This window comes from Alexandromys fortis, unplaced genomic scaffold (genome assembly GCF_014885135.2).
Source record: "Alexandromys fortis isolate MF-2015 unplaced genomic scaffold, M_Fortis_MF-2015_v1.1 scaffold_7, whole genome shotgun sequence".
Lineage (NCBI taxonomy): Eukaryota > Metazoa > Chordata > Mammalia > Rodentia > Cricetidae > Alexandromys > Alexandromys fortis.
In genome coordinates, this window is record NW_026067920.1 from 9,785,133 (window position 1) to 9,801,830 (window position 16,698).

Genomic DNA, 16,698 nt, shown 5'->3' on the forward strand with positions numbered 1-16,698 from the left:
CCCTCCTCCTCCCAGGTGTTTGGCTAATAAGGAACAAATCTGGCAGCTTGATTGTTATGTGGGCCCTGAAGCATCTTGCTTCTCCGACTGTCATTGGCTTTGAATGTTTCCATTTTTGGATTTGAACCAATAGTTCCTCGTTTTCATTTACAACTGCAGGCTTGGACATAGGTTGATGACTAAAAATGTGGGGGGGGGGTGTCAGTGTGCGTGTGCTTGCTTTGGGACGTTCACAGCTGGCAGGATGAATATGGATGTGCTTTGGCACTAAGCAACTCCTGGTGCCTGTTTGGTCAGCTGGTACCACATGAGACCAGTGTGGATCCAGAGTCACAAGGCCTAGAATCCAGGAACCTTCCTAGGTGCCTGGGAAGGCAGAGGGTGTGAGGCCTGGTCAGAGGATCTCCGCCTGGAGGGTAGAGAGAGAACAGAACTGAAGGGCATGTTCAGGAAGGCTTCTGCAGCTCACTGGAAGGAGAATTCTGGAGAGTTTGATTTCCACATCTGGATGATCTGTGGTGGCCTAGTCCTGCTGCTGGCTGACATCAGCTGCACAGGGTTCTCCTCCTGCCTGGAGCCCATCTGGGATGCTCTATGGACTGAGGTAGGAGGATGTCAGAGGCTCTAGCAGCTGATTCCTCCTGCAGAGTCAAATACACAGTGAACACATCCTCACAGACACACTGGGTCAGGCAAGGCAGGTGTCCACACCCTCCATGTTCTGCCTCACCTCCAAGAATTCAGAGAGCACTTTGGGATATGTCTGGGGTCTCCGGCCTTGCCCTGTGTGTTCACTCTTCGTAAAGGCAGTTCCAGTAATAAGGTATGAGATTTGTCCCCCTGTGGTCCATTTCATAAACACTTCAGATCCAACTTCAAGGGCCACATTCTATCACTAAACGGATTATCTAATCAACAGGTCATTATGTAATAACTTAGATGTGTGAGGTTTTTTTTAAAGTTTTATTAACTGTTTTAAGCCATTCTGTTCCACATATACTAGATATGTCCAGTATCTTGAAAAACAACAACAACAACAACAACAACAACAAACCACTTGGGGGCCACACTTAGTTCAAACCAATGTGTGCTCCTGTGTGCATGTCTTATACAGCATAAAATTACTTCTCCTAGGATCAAGTGATAAACAGAAAGACCAAAACTAAATTTGAATAGTCTGCTGACCATCCTTTCTGACAGTTAGCATCCCAGAAACCACGGCAGCACATGCCAACCCCCCTCCTTGGGGGGGGGGGGGTAGGATGAGCATGTGTCCCTAACTAGTGCAGTAAGGAACGCTCACTCTCTTCTGCAAAGAGACTGCTGTAATAGCAGCTTCAGGCCCAGGTGCATTGAGGCAATCTGTTGCTCCCATTTCTTTTGTCTTGCTGGTTTGAGGGTTAGGGCCCATGCAGGATACTGTGCAGAGAGATGCCAGGGGGAGTGTCCATCAGAACTCTGAGGGAGGAGCAAAGTGGTACATGAGCCCTTTCCTCAAGCTGTAGGAGCTGACGTGGGGGCCACGTCTTCCACCTGTTGTGCCAGCTGCTGCCTGTCTGGCTTGTACAGTGGGAAGAACACGACTCAGGAGGCTATCTTGGGCTGTGGTTCAGAAGTGACTGGGGAAAAAAAATGTTTTAAAACTCAGAAAATTGACCAGAGTTGTGCCACATCCTGTCCTGACAAGTGTTGGGTCGTTTAAAATCTAACGAATGTACTGCGCTTTCTTCAGCATGATACTAGACCTGCTAAGTCCACCGTCAACCACAGGGAGGGCGATCATCCTTGCATCGTCTTTCTATTAGTTACCATCTTTGGGGGGGGGCTTTCATATGACGGTAAATTGATCGAACACTCATTACTAGTATTCCCGTCTAGTTGGGCAATTCCTGGACACCTTCTGTGGGCTTTTCATTCATGAACAGCCTGTGGAAGAACTGGTAGGATCATCCCCAATGCACAGAGAGAGGGGCCACGCCTCAATTCCTCATCTGTTTTGGCCAGCCTGTGTGTTTCCTCTTACAGTTAGGGTCTCTGCTAAGCAAACTGAAATCTGTAAGAACTGGGTTGCTGTCGATGTGACTGACCGTACAACAGTGCTTACTGTGGTGTAGGGAACCTCGTGGAGGCTGGTCCCTTGTGGGTAAGGCTTGCTTACACCCTGTATTTGGAGCATGTGGCCAAGTGCTGTTTGGTTCTGTAGTCCTTGGCTTCTTGTTGCTAAATTAGAGCCATCCGGTTCCTTTCACATCGGTTGCATTCCTCCAAGGTTACAGACACCCAGTAAGAAGTTAGATGCCGCGCTTGAGCGAGCCTTGTTTTGTAGCCCTTGAAATTCTACAACTTTCTGAAACACAAACTGTCATTGTGTTTAGTGGGAATCTTCTCGAAACACTCTTTCCTGCAGAGTCCGAGCCCCTCTCCTGTATTCTTCCTCCACACAGCCAGCCCGGCTCCAGTTACAGCTCTTACCTTCAATGCTCTACAGCCATTTCTGTCACAAGCTTCCTACAGGCACGGCACTGAGGGTGCCTGCCGAGGGATTAAAGGGACGCTTAGAGAAGGTTCCCCAGGCTTGTAAAGAGGACGGATGGCAGGAAGTATGTCAGTCTCCCAAGTACAGGAGCCCCACATGCCTTCTAAGTGTGACCCGCTGATGCCAGGCGACGTCCACGTCAGATACATCAGTTTCCAAACACATCCAGCCGCTTTCTGAGAATGAGCTGAGTTTCAGTGGAGATGCTCTCTGAGACCGGTTCCAGAAATCTCTTAGGCAAGGACAGTTGCAGGCCACTCCATCTGCCTGTGGGTGATGCCGCCGTCCCTCGTGGCACTGCAGTGGGAAGTGGGCCTGACAGCAGCCAGAACTTGTCTCTTACCTCCCACCAGCAGCCTCCACTCGGCCCCAGGCCCCAGGCCCATGAAGCACAAGTCTCAGGAGACTGTTCCCATCCTGTGGGGACCCCAAGGAAGCCCCCGGCATCTCTGGGGGCACAACTGGCCACCAGGAGCACACATGCCTGGGGAGGAGGGGCTTGTTCTGTTGCCTTCACCCCTGTTAAAATCGAGTATATGCAAGCCACTTGCACTTTGGAATTGCATGCCATGAAATTCCTAATTGTATGCACCTTAGTTTCAATTTGACATTATGTCGCATGCCCGAAAGAAGGGATGGCTTGGGCTTGTCTTCAGGTCACCTCTACTGCTTCTTGGGAGCACACAGTGTTCCCCTCTGCCAGTCAATTCCACAACCCATGTGACTTGGGCATTTACTGTCCACCCTCTCTCATCAGCCCGTGCTCTTTCCCACCATTCTCTCACGTAAGCTGATTGCTCACCAGTTTGCACAAATGGGAATGTCATTATGATCATATCTTAGCAGTAATCACATCTTGATTTCAAGTATAAGCCCCAAAATCCACTTCTGTATGTCCTTACTTAAAAAAAAAAAAAGGCATGTAAGCACCTGTGTCCTGTGTTTATCAAGAAAGCTTTGAGTCCCTTAGTGGGATGGAGGGTGCATGGACAAAGGGGGCATTTTCTCCCACACAGACTCACCAGATCCGTCCGTAGCCGAGAGAACGCAATGATTATAGTCACAATAACTCAATATCACTGGGTAACCTCTCACAATAGATTTGTATAATCAATACGGGTCTATTTTTATGTCAACTCTGTAGAGCACCTTCCAGTCTTTTTCAAGATTGTTAAACGGAGACAAGCAATTGAATAATTTGTCCTATTTTTATTTAAAACGTGGATGAACTGAAATGTGAATGTGAATGTACATTTCTTAATCGCAACTTTTCTACTCAGTGTTTGCACTATACTCTCTGGAGTCTTATTTAACAAAAATAAAAGAGAAAAATTGCTTGACTAAACTCTGGCCCGTCTCACTGAAAGACAAATGTTTTGGAGCCATTCCTGGCTCCTTTCAATGTCATATAAAGTCATGTTAGTTCTTACACCACCATCCCTTCACTTTTCTTGCCTGGATGTTAGTCATAGACTTCTGTGAACCTCAGATATTTCTCTGCTAACATTTAAATGTTAATATGGATTCTCCAGGCTTAGTCTGTCAGTAACATTACATCTTGAATATTTCAGAACTTCCTCTAGCTAAGGACTCAGTATTTTTTTTTCCATTTTGCTCTCTGTGATGTCTCCATTATCTCTGTACATGTTAGGCAAGCATTCTGCCCCTGGACTACTACTATATATCTGCTGCTCTCATTGTCCCTTCTTAGAAGATAAAAAATAAAATAAAAAATCAAGCAAGCAAACAAACAAAAACCAATAACCTGAGCACAGCACTAAACTGGTGCTAGGTTTCTTTCAAAAGTGAGACGTGAACCCATCGTGGGTTACATGTCCACAGTCATGTTGTCACGGAGGTGTTTCTTTCAAGTTGTGTTTCCTTTGTACGCTGTTTTAAAGTTCTCTGGAGTGGTCAAGGAACAAGAGGGAGGGCAGGAGGCTGTGGGTGTGTACTCTGGTGTCAAGGAGGAGAGCAAAAACAACAGCTTAAGGAACTGGCTCACATGACTTGGGGGGCGGGGGCTGGCATGTCTGAAGCCTGTCAGGAGGAGGAGCTTAGTTCCCAGCTTGCATCTGAAAGCAAGAGGCCATCCTCGCTGTGGCAGGTCACCTGCTTTACTCTAAGTCTTTTACAAATGACAGTCCCATGTTAAAGGACCTTCATGTCAACAACTCCATCGAGTCTGGACAGACAGCCGGAGGGTGGCTTAATCAAAATGACCCAGAATTAACTATCAACCTATAGGATGTACAGTTTTTCTCTGTTAAAGATTGCCTCTTTAAGGTAAAAAAAAAATCATGTTTTAGTAAAAGGGTTTTTTTTTTTAAGTTATGGATGACTATTCCAATAGATTTTAAAAAGGCATATATGGAACTGTGGAAAGTCTGAAATTAAGAAATACACCCTAGCAGAAACATGGTCATTGGATGAATTACTAACTAAAGGAACACAAATTGAAAGCAATATCATGCCATATCCACCCTTACCAGGATGTTTTTGGAAAGATAACCAATGCATCATTAGTAAATATGCAATGAGATCACACTTCTACATTCTTCACAGAGAGTTAGTCTTCACTCTGTAAAATGTCACAGGGACCACAGGGTGTTGATTCTTTTTTGTATGGTAAAACCACTCCAGGGTTTTAGCAATGACTAGCTATTCTACCAATCCTAGTGGTTCCCCGACCCCTTCTAGCCTTTCACTGTGCTGTTGATGTTGGTGCACAGCTGGGAATACGTTGTGGTAGACAAAATCCTAAGATGTCTCTCCACCAAGATCCCATTGTCATCACTTGTAATGGTATCACTCCTAATTGTGCCAAGGGTTTATGATCCGATACACGGGCCTTCCATGTTTCCTGAGAGCAGAAAACTGTCTTGTTGGCAGCAGAAGCTGAAGGGATCTTAAGGATGACAGTCATTAATGGCTTAAAGCAGTGGTTCTCAATCTGAGGGCCATGACCACTTTGACAAGGCCCTAACTCCAAAAATATTTACATTACAATTCATAACAGCAGAATCACAGTTATGAAACAGCAACGAAAATCATTTCATTGTTGGGGGGCGGGTCACCACAACACGAGGAACTGCATGAAGGAGTTGCAGCGTTAGGAAGGTTGAGAACCACTGACTCAGAAGGTTAGCTAGCTGCATGACTAGGAAGAGGAAGACGGTCAGTATCGTGGAGCAGAGCATCTCTCTTCTGACATCCAGCAAGGGAACAAGACCTCAGACCCACGACTACAGGGGAGCAGATTGGAAAGCTCTGCTCTCCCTTAGCAGGGGCTAAGATGGCCTTCAGTACTGTGGACCAGTTACATCACTCTCAATGTTCATGTAGGTGGTTTTGAAAATAGGACATCTTTTAAATTTTAGATTCCCTTGGATAGACTTTGAGGACCTAATTCTAAGTTGTTAGACTCTGCCCTGATATCCCAGCCTCTTGAAAACGGGATTATCATCCACAGAGAGCAAGACTGTCTTCACTCCACCACCCACAGAGCTCAGGAAGTTACAATGCTTGCTCCTGTCTGCCTGAGGGTCCCAGCCTCCAAGTCCTGCTTGAAAGCTGCCAGACTAGGGGGCACTCCTGTGGCTGCCACTGCCAGCCAGTGCTAATGACAACAGCCATAGCAATAAACCTATAACCCCAGGGCATGAAAAATGGCCTCTGACTTCTAGAGCCTGGAGCAATAGTCCTTGTTTTGGAGCTGGCTGGTTGCCTGCCCATAACAAAGGCACTTTCCTTTGTCTACCCACAATTCTGAGTACAACAGAAAGACCCCAGCCAGTTATTGGTAACCCAAAGGAACAGAATCAGCCAATTTGAACAAACTTGGGGGTAGACTTCTGTCTATTGTAGGTAAGAAATGACCTCAGTCTCACTCTGGGACCCCAGAGCAGGGCCATGGTAAAGGGGCGTGCTTGTGAGTCTCTGTGCTCCAGGTCACTCATCCTGTAGCCGTGGGAAATGGCAGTGCAGCAGGAAGCCCTATGTCGACCCATGATTTCTAGTCAGAACATGAGGTAACTCAAACTCAAGACAGGCATGTCATAGGATTGGAAATTTGTTCCCCAACCATACTCCATGAGAAATGGGTGCCAGTGTTGAGGCACTGTGTGCAGACAAGTGTAACTGCAAAAGATTAGCTAGAGGGAAAATCCTCTCAGAGACTGGGGACGTTGCAAATTGGAGCTGCCAGGAAGCAGACTATTTCTATTTTTTTCTTGTAAGTTTTAGGACTGCTGTTTCCCAAACATGGTCTTGCATACTCAAATAATCCATGCTTATCTCTAAGCAACCATGTTGACCACATCACCAAGGACCACGAGTCATCAGTTATCACGGGATTGCTAACTAGGGAATTCTGCTGTTTGCACAGCAAGTATCAGAGTCCAAAAGGGACCTTGCATTATCTGAATTGCCCATCAGTACCTTGCTGCAGATGAGTGTGGACGACTTATACTCCCCGGTTGGTGAAGCGTCCTCCCAACTGGCATGTTTTACATAATTTTTTTACATTTTGTTTTGTTTGTATGTGAGAACATGAGCGGGTATTTTAGGTCAGAGGACAATGTGTAAGAGTCAGTTCTCTCCTACTGTATGGATTCCAAGGACCAAACTCAGGCTGGCAGACATGGTAAGCAAGCCCCCTTACCTCACCGAGCCATCTTACCAGCCCCAAGAATGACATTCTAATGCCTTCAGCTGAGTGTTTGTTAGTAAAGTGTAAAGTATGCTCTAACCAGGCAAATACACCGTAATCCAGAAAACTAACATAAATGTCCAGAAATTACCTAAGTCCTTCCCCCAAGGCCTGCAATTCTTTCTTTTAAGAACACATTTCCTCAAACTGCTTCCCTGAACTCATTCTGTGTTTGAATTTCAGTCTTTGAGAAGTGAGGTTGAAATAGAATTCTCTTGGCTACACATAGGAATTGATTTGCATTCAAGCACAAACTTTGGAAATAGTTCTCATGCAAAGAGTTTATTTTTAATAACGAAGATTGGAAGGACTTTTCTCTGATGCGTTCATCTCTATCTCTGTTACACAGTTCTCATCAGGTCTAAAAATAGCATTCTGTCTTATTTGAAAAAATTAATAAAGCCCTGACACTCTCTCGACTGATTTTTATAACCAGATAATTACACAAACGAAAATAGAGAATTATTTTAATAGGAAGTGGCTCGAAAATATGCAGATGTTTAAGTATAAAATAAATTACAACTCAGAGAGAACATCACACGGAATCCGAAGTTCCTGCCATAGCTGCAGTGACTGGCCTCCTCCTGAAAGCAGACAGTGCAACCTGTTACCTGTGGCTGCAAGCAGAAGGCCGTGGACCCCACATACACCTTGACCCTACTTTTGTATCATTGCTTTCTCCTTTTAAAACATTTCACTATCGTGTTAACTGTTTATCTGCAGCCACTGTGGACAGGACAGGCAGAAAGCGGAGTAGACTACACTAGGACTAGAAACATGTCTGTTTTTAGCAAGGAAACACCAAACATCCAAGAATAAAATCGATCTCTACGTTTAAGTGGCCACAGCATGTCTACATGAAGAGGCCAGCCCAAGAGTACTTGGAGGCAGTCTGGTGTTAACTGAAGCTCCAAGGGTGGCCATCTAGTGTCTCCTCCTTACATCACCTGGAGATATATCCATCAGTTTGGACATGGGGAGAAACTGGGCAAGGGAAGCAACTACCCAGGCTACCACAGGGCTAGCTTTATTCCCCTGGCCCCGCCCACAGCATGGCCTTGAGCAGCAGCTGCAGCTCTCCAGGTGTCTAGAAATCGGACCTTTCTAACCATGCTCCCCTGAAGACCAGTGGGAAATCAATCCCATCCATTTCTGAGGAAATTAAAACCCAAATCCTAAACTGTACTCTTTCTGTTTCTTCCATCCTCAGGGGACACACACCAACCCCCTTTCTCCATCTGTATCATCCCTAATCCCACCCAGAAGGTGACCTTGCCCTCTCTCTGCCTGTCTTCTCTACCATTGGGCCTAGCTGAATTCCCAGGGCAAGGTCGGAACTTGAGCCCAACCACACTTGCACTTGGCCTAGTATTTCAGAACTCCATGGCCCATTTCCTTCTGGTCCCGCCTCACCGAAGCTTGAGTGAACTCAGCCCAGAGAATCAGGAAGTCCCCAGTGCACAGGGCTTTCCCAGGGCAGAGGGAGCCAGGCTAGCCACAGCTGGGTCCATATGCTTTGTATTGCACCTGATACGTTTTTTTTTGTCAGTTTTCAGATAAGGAAAACAAGGGTCAGAGGAGCAGAGCAATTGTCCCTGAGGTCACAGCCAGGCACTAGAGGTCACAGGGTTCAATCAAGCCCAGTGACCTTTTCAAGAACATGAAGAAGTTCATTCTCTTTCAAACTGCCAGCTCTGTCCCTTGATGTGCCCTTCAACCTCTCCCAGGCCTAGGCAATTCTTCCCCACCTTACAGTTTGGGTAACAAGGTCTGTTCCCACCTTACCCACCTGGGCCAGCTGTGGTGTGTGGTGCAGATAATCCAATTATTCCAAGGTGGCAGGGTCCTGGGCTTCTACACTGACTGTGCCAAAGCTAAGTGGCCCCTGGGTTTGGTCAGGAAACTCCATGCTAAGGGTCCCATCTTGGATGGTAAGCTCATGATGGACCGCCTCTTCAATTTCCAGAAGCATCTGGGCCTCCCATTGCTGCAAGCGTTGCATCTGTGTAGAAGACAGACAACAATCTGCTGACAGACAACATTATTGGTAACCAACATGAACAATGCACTTGAGGAAAAAAAGTGCCAGCAGGCCTGGGACCCTCGTCCAGGTCTAAGACAGCAGCCAAACCCACAGAGCTTTCCCTCCCTGGCTTCTGTGTGTTCCCCCAAGTATAGGTCCCAGACCTAGGCTTTCAGTCTCAGAGGAGGTCAGCACCTGAAGTTTATCAGAGTGATAGTCTAAAATCTGCAGACGGTGGGGAGAAGGCAGGGGCCCTTGAAAGTGGCTGGCTGTACTGATATTGCTACCCTAGAGGTTAGCATCCTCAGGAGGGATACAGGGGAGAAATGAGTTGGAAGAAAATTCCTCCAGAGCTTCCCTATACAGCACTCTCATCATACTGCAGGCTTCCAGCGGTGAGAGTTTGGAAGTGGGATCTGTGGACAGGGGATGGAAACTGGCAGATAGCATGTGTTTGCTGAGATGGTCTCCCTGATGTAGCCTAGGCTGGCCTCCTGCCTCTGACTTGCACTGTTGTGGTTACAGCTTTCCCCACACCTGACCTAAAGATACATGTCCTTAATGCTCCGTCTGCTTTGGCCTCTACTCTTGCCAGGATGCTTCCCTGGTGGTCACTTAATCACCAGGGCTCTGGTAAAGACTGGCCCTGGCATCTAGAGAGGCAGAAGCACCTCAGAGCAAGGGTTAGGTGTGGCTTGTGCTCCTACTGTGTGAGACTGAGCCATCTCTGTCCCAGTACTGTGGCAAGGGAAGGGATTGAGGCAGCTCAGCCAGGCCCAGAAATCTCAGGACCCTCCCAGGCAGTAACAGCATCCTGCTGTGTTCTAGGCACAGATCAAAGTGCAGTAAAGACAATTCCTGTCAACAGCTTCTCTACTGAACCCTCAGTACTGGAGACAGACACTCATAGCACCTAGATGCCCATGAGTTAGAGACCTGGGACAAAGAACAGCCAGAGCCTGCTCTGAGGACTAGGTTTGCAGAGACCAGCGCCAGGAAGTCATGGTGTCCTCAGGCAAAGCCTCCCTTCTGAACAAAAAGCTGTCTTGAGATATCTGAGAATCGGGTGTCAGAAAGCTGGAAGGCCTTGTGACCTCATGTGCAGAGGTGGGTACACTGTGCACAGCTCCATGCTTGGGGCCAGAGGAACCTGAGTGATGGAGGGTAAATGCCCCCTCCATACCACAGCTGGGAATCATACAGGGACCTAGAGTCCCTAGGGACAGGGCTGGGGCGGGAGGCAGGAGACCTACTGCAGCTGCCCGCTTCTTTAGGTCTCGTCTTCTCTGCCAGGGGCTGTCTGAAATTCCAGGCATCCTCGGGTTCTTTGGCCAGCTCATGTCCTGCAGGGCCTCTGTCTCCTGACACTCCTTGTTCAAGGAGGCTGACGTGCGTGGTTCTTCCTCTGCAGCTAAAGGGTCTGGTTGGGGCTCCGCCTGCTCACTGGAATTCTCCAGGTCCTCGACAGTCGAAAGCCTCTTTTTTCTGAAGGTGGCTGTGGGAATGGACCCTGCCAGCTGGGACCCAAGATCCTCGTCAGAGTCTTCAGATGTCAAGGTCCAGTGGTGTTGGACGTTCCTCCCTGGGGGCCTTGGACTCCAGCCCATAGCCACCTGAGGAGTGTTGTGCATGACAGGGTTCTTCAAGCCGGGCCTGTTTGTTGCTAGATAGGAGCTTAACTCCGGAACCTAGAGACAAAGAACACAATATGGGTCCTAGACAGTTGCGGCATGCTTCGTGAAGACATAGTACACTCTTATCCAAGGACAACCGCCCAGAGACACCTATCTGGAGGCCACAGAGAAGGAAACATGAAACACTGAGGGTCTGCGCCCATGGCTGGAGATCAAACGGCATGCATGATGGGACATTTCCACTCCCCTGTACCTGTCCATGGATAGTTAATGAGAGCGCAGTGAGCCGCAGCTGGAGACGGGTCTCAAGGACGGGACTGAAGCACAGAGAATGTCCCAGGAAACTGCCTTTCCCACAGGGAAAACAGCTAAATGTTACCAGTGAAACATTTAACAGACTCGGGACATAGGAAGAATTAAAAAGACAATATGTTTTGACAAACGATGAAGCCAGCTGGGCAGGTGGCTCTAGTTCAGAGGTTCTCCACCATTTTGAATCAAATGACCCTTTCACAGGAGCCCAAGACTGTCAGGAAACACAGATGTTTAGAGTACGATTCATAACCATAGCAAAATTACAGTTAGAATGTAGCAACAGAAAAATAATCGTCTGGTTGGGGGGTCACCACAACATGGGGAACTGTGTTGAAGGGTCACAGCATTAGGAAGACCAAGATCCACTGCCGTAGCTGATGGGACATGCTGTGTTTAGCTATAATATTCCCAACCCAGCCATCTTGATGACATTTCTCCTCCAAGATAAAGCCTAGATTAAACCAACAATGCTCCTGCATGCATACCCCTTGTCTTAGGGACCAATGACGGATGCAAAAGCCTTCATATCCGCAGGCCCCGCATCAGTGGATTTAACTGAGTACCGGTGGAAAATGCTCAAGAAAAAAAAAAACTGTCTGATTTCGGCAATTTTCAAAGTAACAGCAGCATGCATGAGAGCATACGGGGTTTTGCTCATGGTTATTCCAAACACAACACAGCCCAGCAGTAAATTCCACACTGTATGCGAAAGCAAGGTGTGCCTAGGTTCTGCGCAGACACTGTCGTGTTTGATGTGAGGAACCTGAACGTCAGTGGATGCTGGAATCTGAGGAGGGTCCTGGAACTGATCACCTGGAATTAAACACATCTGTGTTCACCCACCACAGGGCGAGCCTCCTTCCCGTGCCAACCCCGTGAAATCACCGGGCAGTAACTCGTGCTCTGTTGGTTGGTGTTTTCTGTATTTCTTAGGGCTTTAGACAAATTCAAGCAGGCAGCACAACCGTGCACTGACTGAGGTCACTTTGAGAGTTGTGACTGTTGTCCTTCTTGCTTTACTCCACCTTTATGAAGCAAGGAGAGGAACAGTGTCCACTGCAGGTTGTGACAGCCCCAAACTGTTAAGGAAGCCATTGCTACTTGGGGGTAGGGGGACTGAAATATTCCAAAAGTAAATGTTATAATTTTATTTTGCTTTTCTTTTCCAAGACAGGGTTTCTCTGTGTAGCCCTAACTGTCCTGGAACTCACTCTGTAGACCAGGCTGGCATCAAACTCAGAGATCTACCTGCCTTGGCCTCCTGAGTGCTGGGATTAAAGGTGTGTGCCACCACTATCTTGCAGTTTTGTTTCTTTCTTTTCTCTTTTCTTTTCTTTTTTTAGAAAATAACTTTGACACTCCTTAGGCGGAGCAATACTATATAATTTAGGAACCCAGATTCTCTACTACAAAGAGGTCAGGAATGTTCCTGAGTCTTCGGCATCAAGCTGGGAAAACTCTGGTCTGACCCTACCTAGGAGGAACTAGCAAGAAGTCCAGAGCTGCCTAAGGTGTGTGGTACCCGGGTTCCAGGCCAGGCCACTGAGCCATGACCCATCTAACACACAGCACATCCAGGGTCTAGGACAGTTTCTCACAGGCTAGGAACTCCTTGGGTCCTAACTGGCAGGCAGCCTAAGAGCAATCTGCAGGACTACTTTCTGCCAGAATTCTCCCCCACACATCACACGCTACTCCTTCCTACTCCCAGATACATCCCTCTCAATACCTACCTGTGCTGTGTCCAACTCCATCCAGCCTTCCCTCTGAAAAGGGTGTCCTTGGGCAGTTACAGCGCCTGGCCCTCAGAACAAGAGTGCTTGGAAATACGCCCCGCAGGAGTTCCCCCTCAGGCATGGACAGGTGCAAGTGTGAACACCTAATGAGCACGTGGCAGCGCAGGGTTGGGGGCGGGGCGTGCTCACTACCTGAGGGTGTTCACCTGGCTGGTTTCTCCACGCGTGCAGTTTAGAATGCCGCTGTATTCTCGCAACGAAGGACTGTCCAGTCACCTAATCAAAGTTACTTCTGCATTCAGACACACTGAGCGCCACTGCCACTGTTCGTTCGTTCTTTCTTTCTTCCTTTCTTTCTTTCTTTCTTTCTTTCTTTCTTTCTTTCTTTCTTTCTTTCTTTCTTTCTTTCTGTCTTCCTTACTTTCTTTCTTTTCTTCCTTTTTCTTTTCTCTCTCTCTCTCTCTCTCTCTCTCTCTCTCTCTTTTTCTTTTTGGTTTTTCAAAACAGGGTTTCTCTGTAGCTTTGGAGCCTGTCCTAGACCAAGTTGGCCTCAATCTCACAGAGTCCACCTGCCTCTTCCTCCCAAGTGCTAGGATTAAAGGCGAGTGCCATTACCCACCACTGGTCCTGGAAAGCACTAGAATCTTAAGCAGGTCTGTGGCACAGGATTCCTCCCTTCAGTGGCTCTCAGACTGGAGTTGCTAGAGCCCAGAGCACTGGGCCAGCCAAATCCCTGGTTAAATTGATGATCAGCCTGGCTCTCATAACCAGGTTTCTAAAGACTCCCAGAAGGTGACAGTGGGTGGAGCCAGGAGGCAACTGAGTCAGTTCCAGCCTGCACCAGCACTGGGCTCCCAAAGGGATTATAACATCCTGGAGAGGGACTTTGCGTGAAAATAAGATGCGGGTCTTCAAAATGGGTAGGCACGCTTGTAAGTCTCAGCATGGTGGAGCCAGAGAGGGACAGAAATAGAAGGTGGTTTTCATGTTTCCCAGACTCGCCTTGAACTCCTAAGATCAACTCACCCTTTAGTCCCTGAGGAGCTAAGACAACAGGTGTCACTGGGCCTAACCAACTATTTTCAGTTTACCTCCTGCCTCCCAGTACCCTAGATATTACTCTTTTGATTAAGCTATCTTTTTTTATTGTTTAGGTTTTTTGTTTGTTTTTTAAACAGTGTCTCACTATGTATCCTTGGCTAGCCTGGAACTCCCTGGTGCTGAGATCAAAGACTGGGCTTGAATCTTTGGGAATATGTGATTAGATATCTACTTTTTATATGGTAGCACATTATATGTCTATTCTATAACCTTTCTCAATTGACAAATAGGGATCCTGTCTATAGTGTACACGTTTATCTATATGTGCGTATGTACAGGAACAAATATGTACCTGCCCACACTTTCACACACAAATGACTACAAAGGATTCCTTCTTTAGATGTATCCTAATTTTCTCCGTCTGTGTCTTTTCCGGCTGTGAATGCCATCTAGTTGGGCACTTAAAAATAATACCCCACAGAACTAAGAGGCAGCTCTGCCCGTGGCACATTCGAGCAAGTAGGATTGCTGGTTCCAAGTCAGGCATACTTTGAGACGTACAGCACATTAATGACAACTTGTACCCCCAGAGGGCTACACCTCCAGAGCCCCACCAGCAAGATAGCGCTCTCCAGCACCACGCAGAGCTGACACCTGTGGCAGATTAGCCCGCTAGTCTCTACCATCTCCCATCTTACCGTCTTGCTCTCTGAAGTCCTAGGAAGACCTGTCTTGAGGGATCTTGGTCTCTCTTGTAGAGGGCGGTCCCCAAGTGAGCCTGCTTGGTGGGTGTGTGCACCACAGCCTCAGCTCTGTCCCTGCCCACGGGCCAGGTGCTGAGTCCATGTGATGCCCCACAGCTGTCTGCAACTGTAGGGGTTTCAAGGCTGGAAAAGCTCTCGTGGGCCCCCTTGTTTCCCTGAGGGAGGAGATATCCACAGAAACACTGTACATCTTAGTGACAAAGCTCAGAGAAGCAGTGATGGCCCAGCACACACCCAGAATCGTGAGGGCGGAAAGCACATGCCAGCCTCAGATACCCCAGGGTCTTAACTTGGTGCTGAGTTCCCTACCGTTTCAGCAGCACACCCCACCCCACTCTCTGACCCCTTCCCTCATTAAGAGGCAGACAAAATGCTTTGCTCTGGAGAGTGTTGGGTTGGGAGACAGATTGTATCTAAGAACAACCCAGCATGGATAAATCCCCTGGATGGTCACTAGCCTCCGTTTTCACAGTTACATCTGGTCTTTATGTAAACAATGTTTTGAAATTGCCGAAAGGTGCTCTTCTGGGTTGTTCCCATAAAGGGGTTTTTAACTTTCTGACTGCCCTCTTTAGGAGCAGTGGGAGAAACAGTAGAACCACCCTTCTGAGAGGAAAAAGGAAGGGAGGGGAGGAGGGAGGAAGAGAAAGAAAAAGAAAGAGAAGAAAGGAGAGACGGAGGAAGGAAGGGAAGGGGGGAGGGAAGAAGGGAAAGAAGGAAGGAGGGAAGAAGGAATGGAGGGAGGGAGGAAGGGAAAGAGGGGCTAAAGGAGGAAAAAGGAATGAAAGTTACAACACTTAGTTCTACTTCACATTTCCCCGAGAGATCATGTAACGAGCACACACTAATTTTAAACCATAAAGTTCCCTGTCTAGTAAACCGGGTTCGGCTTTTCTGCCCCCCAGGCTCTGCTACCTAACGTGACCGAGTGCCGTGTCTCCGGATGTGTCCTTGAGCTCCTGACAGCACGTGAGTTTCCGACAAAACCACTGTGTCCACCACAGGCCTTAACAGTCCAAGGCAAGGACTGGTCAGACCACATGACAAGGGTTTGTCACAGTATGACACGTGGCCCCAGAACTGGCTTTTAGAGATAGCCGTGTCTTGGTCCCTCCAGCTAAAATCTGCATGCAGAGGGACTTTTCATGAAAGTAAGAAGTGTCTTCAAAACAGGCAAGATATTAGTAAGTCTTGGCATGGTAGAGCCTGGGGTGCTGGAGAGAGCAGAAGACAGAAGATGGAGGGAGAAGGGGTAGGCGGCCCATCTGCACAGGTCTCCCAGGGTGGGGCCTGCAGTCTCACAGGGGATGAGAAAATGGGATGGCATTCCCTAAGACTCATTTAGAACAGAGTCCAGTCTGAGAAAGAAAATAGTGACCCGGCTACCTACCACAGCCACCCCTGTTTTCGGGAAGGAGAACATGGCCTTTTAGGGGTTAATCATTTTCTACCCCTGCTATATATTCTTATGTAGCAGGTACTGGTCAATGTGCCAAAGGAGAAATTGAAGAAAAGAAATGTCAGATAATTTGTTCAAGGTCATAGGGATGTTAAGAGACAGCCTAGCCCACCTCAGAGACCCTTAACACACCAGGCCACTCAAGGACTTCGATAGTGTCTCAACCTTCTGGCTCCATGGTTTCTTTCCTTAAAAATGCAATTGACATATTAAATAACATAATAGAATGATTTGATATGATTTCAGCAGAATTGAAAGAAACCCACTTTTTAAAAGTGGTCAATATGACATGTATTTAGTGGCCAGTCACCCGTAATTCCTACTGCACTAACGGCTAATGGATCTGAAAGCAAGCCTGCCTTTCACACTCACTGCCTGGAGCGGATAACACAGAGCAGTGGGGGAAAACACCCTTGGTTCTCATTATTTCAACACCCAGAGAGCTGAGTTCACATATCTCCCTTGAAGAGAGAAAAATT

General features: G+C 47.6%; 1 protein-coding gene across 1 annotated transcript; it reads right to left on the bottom strand.

Moving 5' to 3' along the window:
* Window positions 1-7,655: 7,655 nt before the first annotated feature.
* Ccdc201 (coiled-coil domain containing 201) lies at window positions 7,656-13,020 on the bottom strand. Its single transcript, XM_050140761.1, has 4 exons — window positions 12,953-13,020; window positions 10,524-10,958; window positions 9,037-9,249; window positions 7,656-7,831 (listed from the first exon to the last, which is right to left on the bottom strand). The coding sequence occupies exons 1-3, from the start codon at window positions 12,971-12,973 to the stop codon at window positions 9,073-9,075; spliced, it is 633 nt and encodes a 210-aa protein (XP_049996718.1). The 5' UTR covers window positions 12,974-13,020; the 3' UTR covers window positions 7,656-7,831; window positions 9,037-9,072.
* Window positions 13,021-16,698: the final 3,678 nt, after the last annotated feature.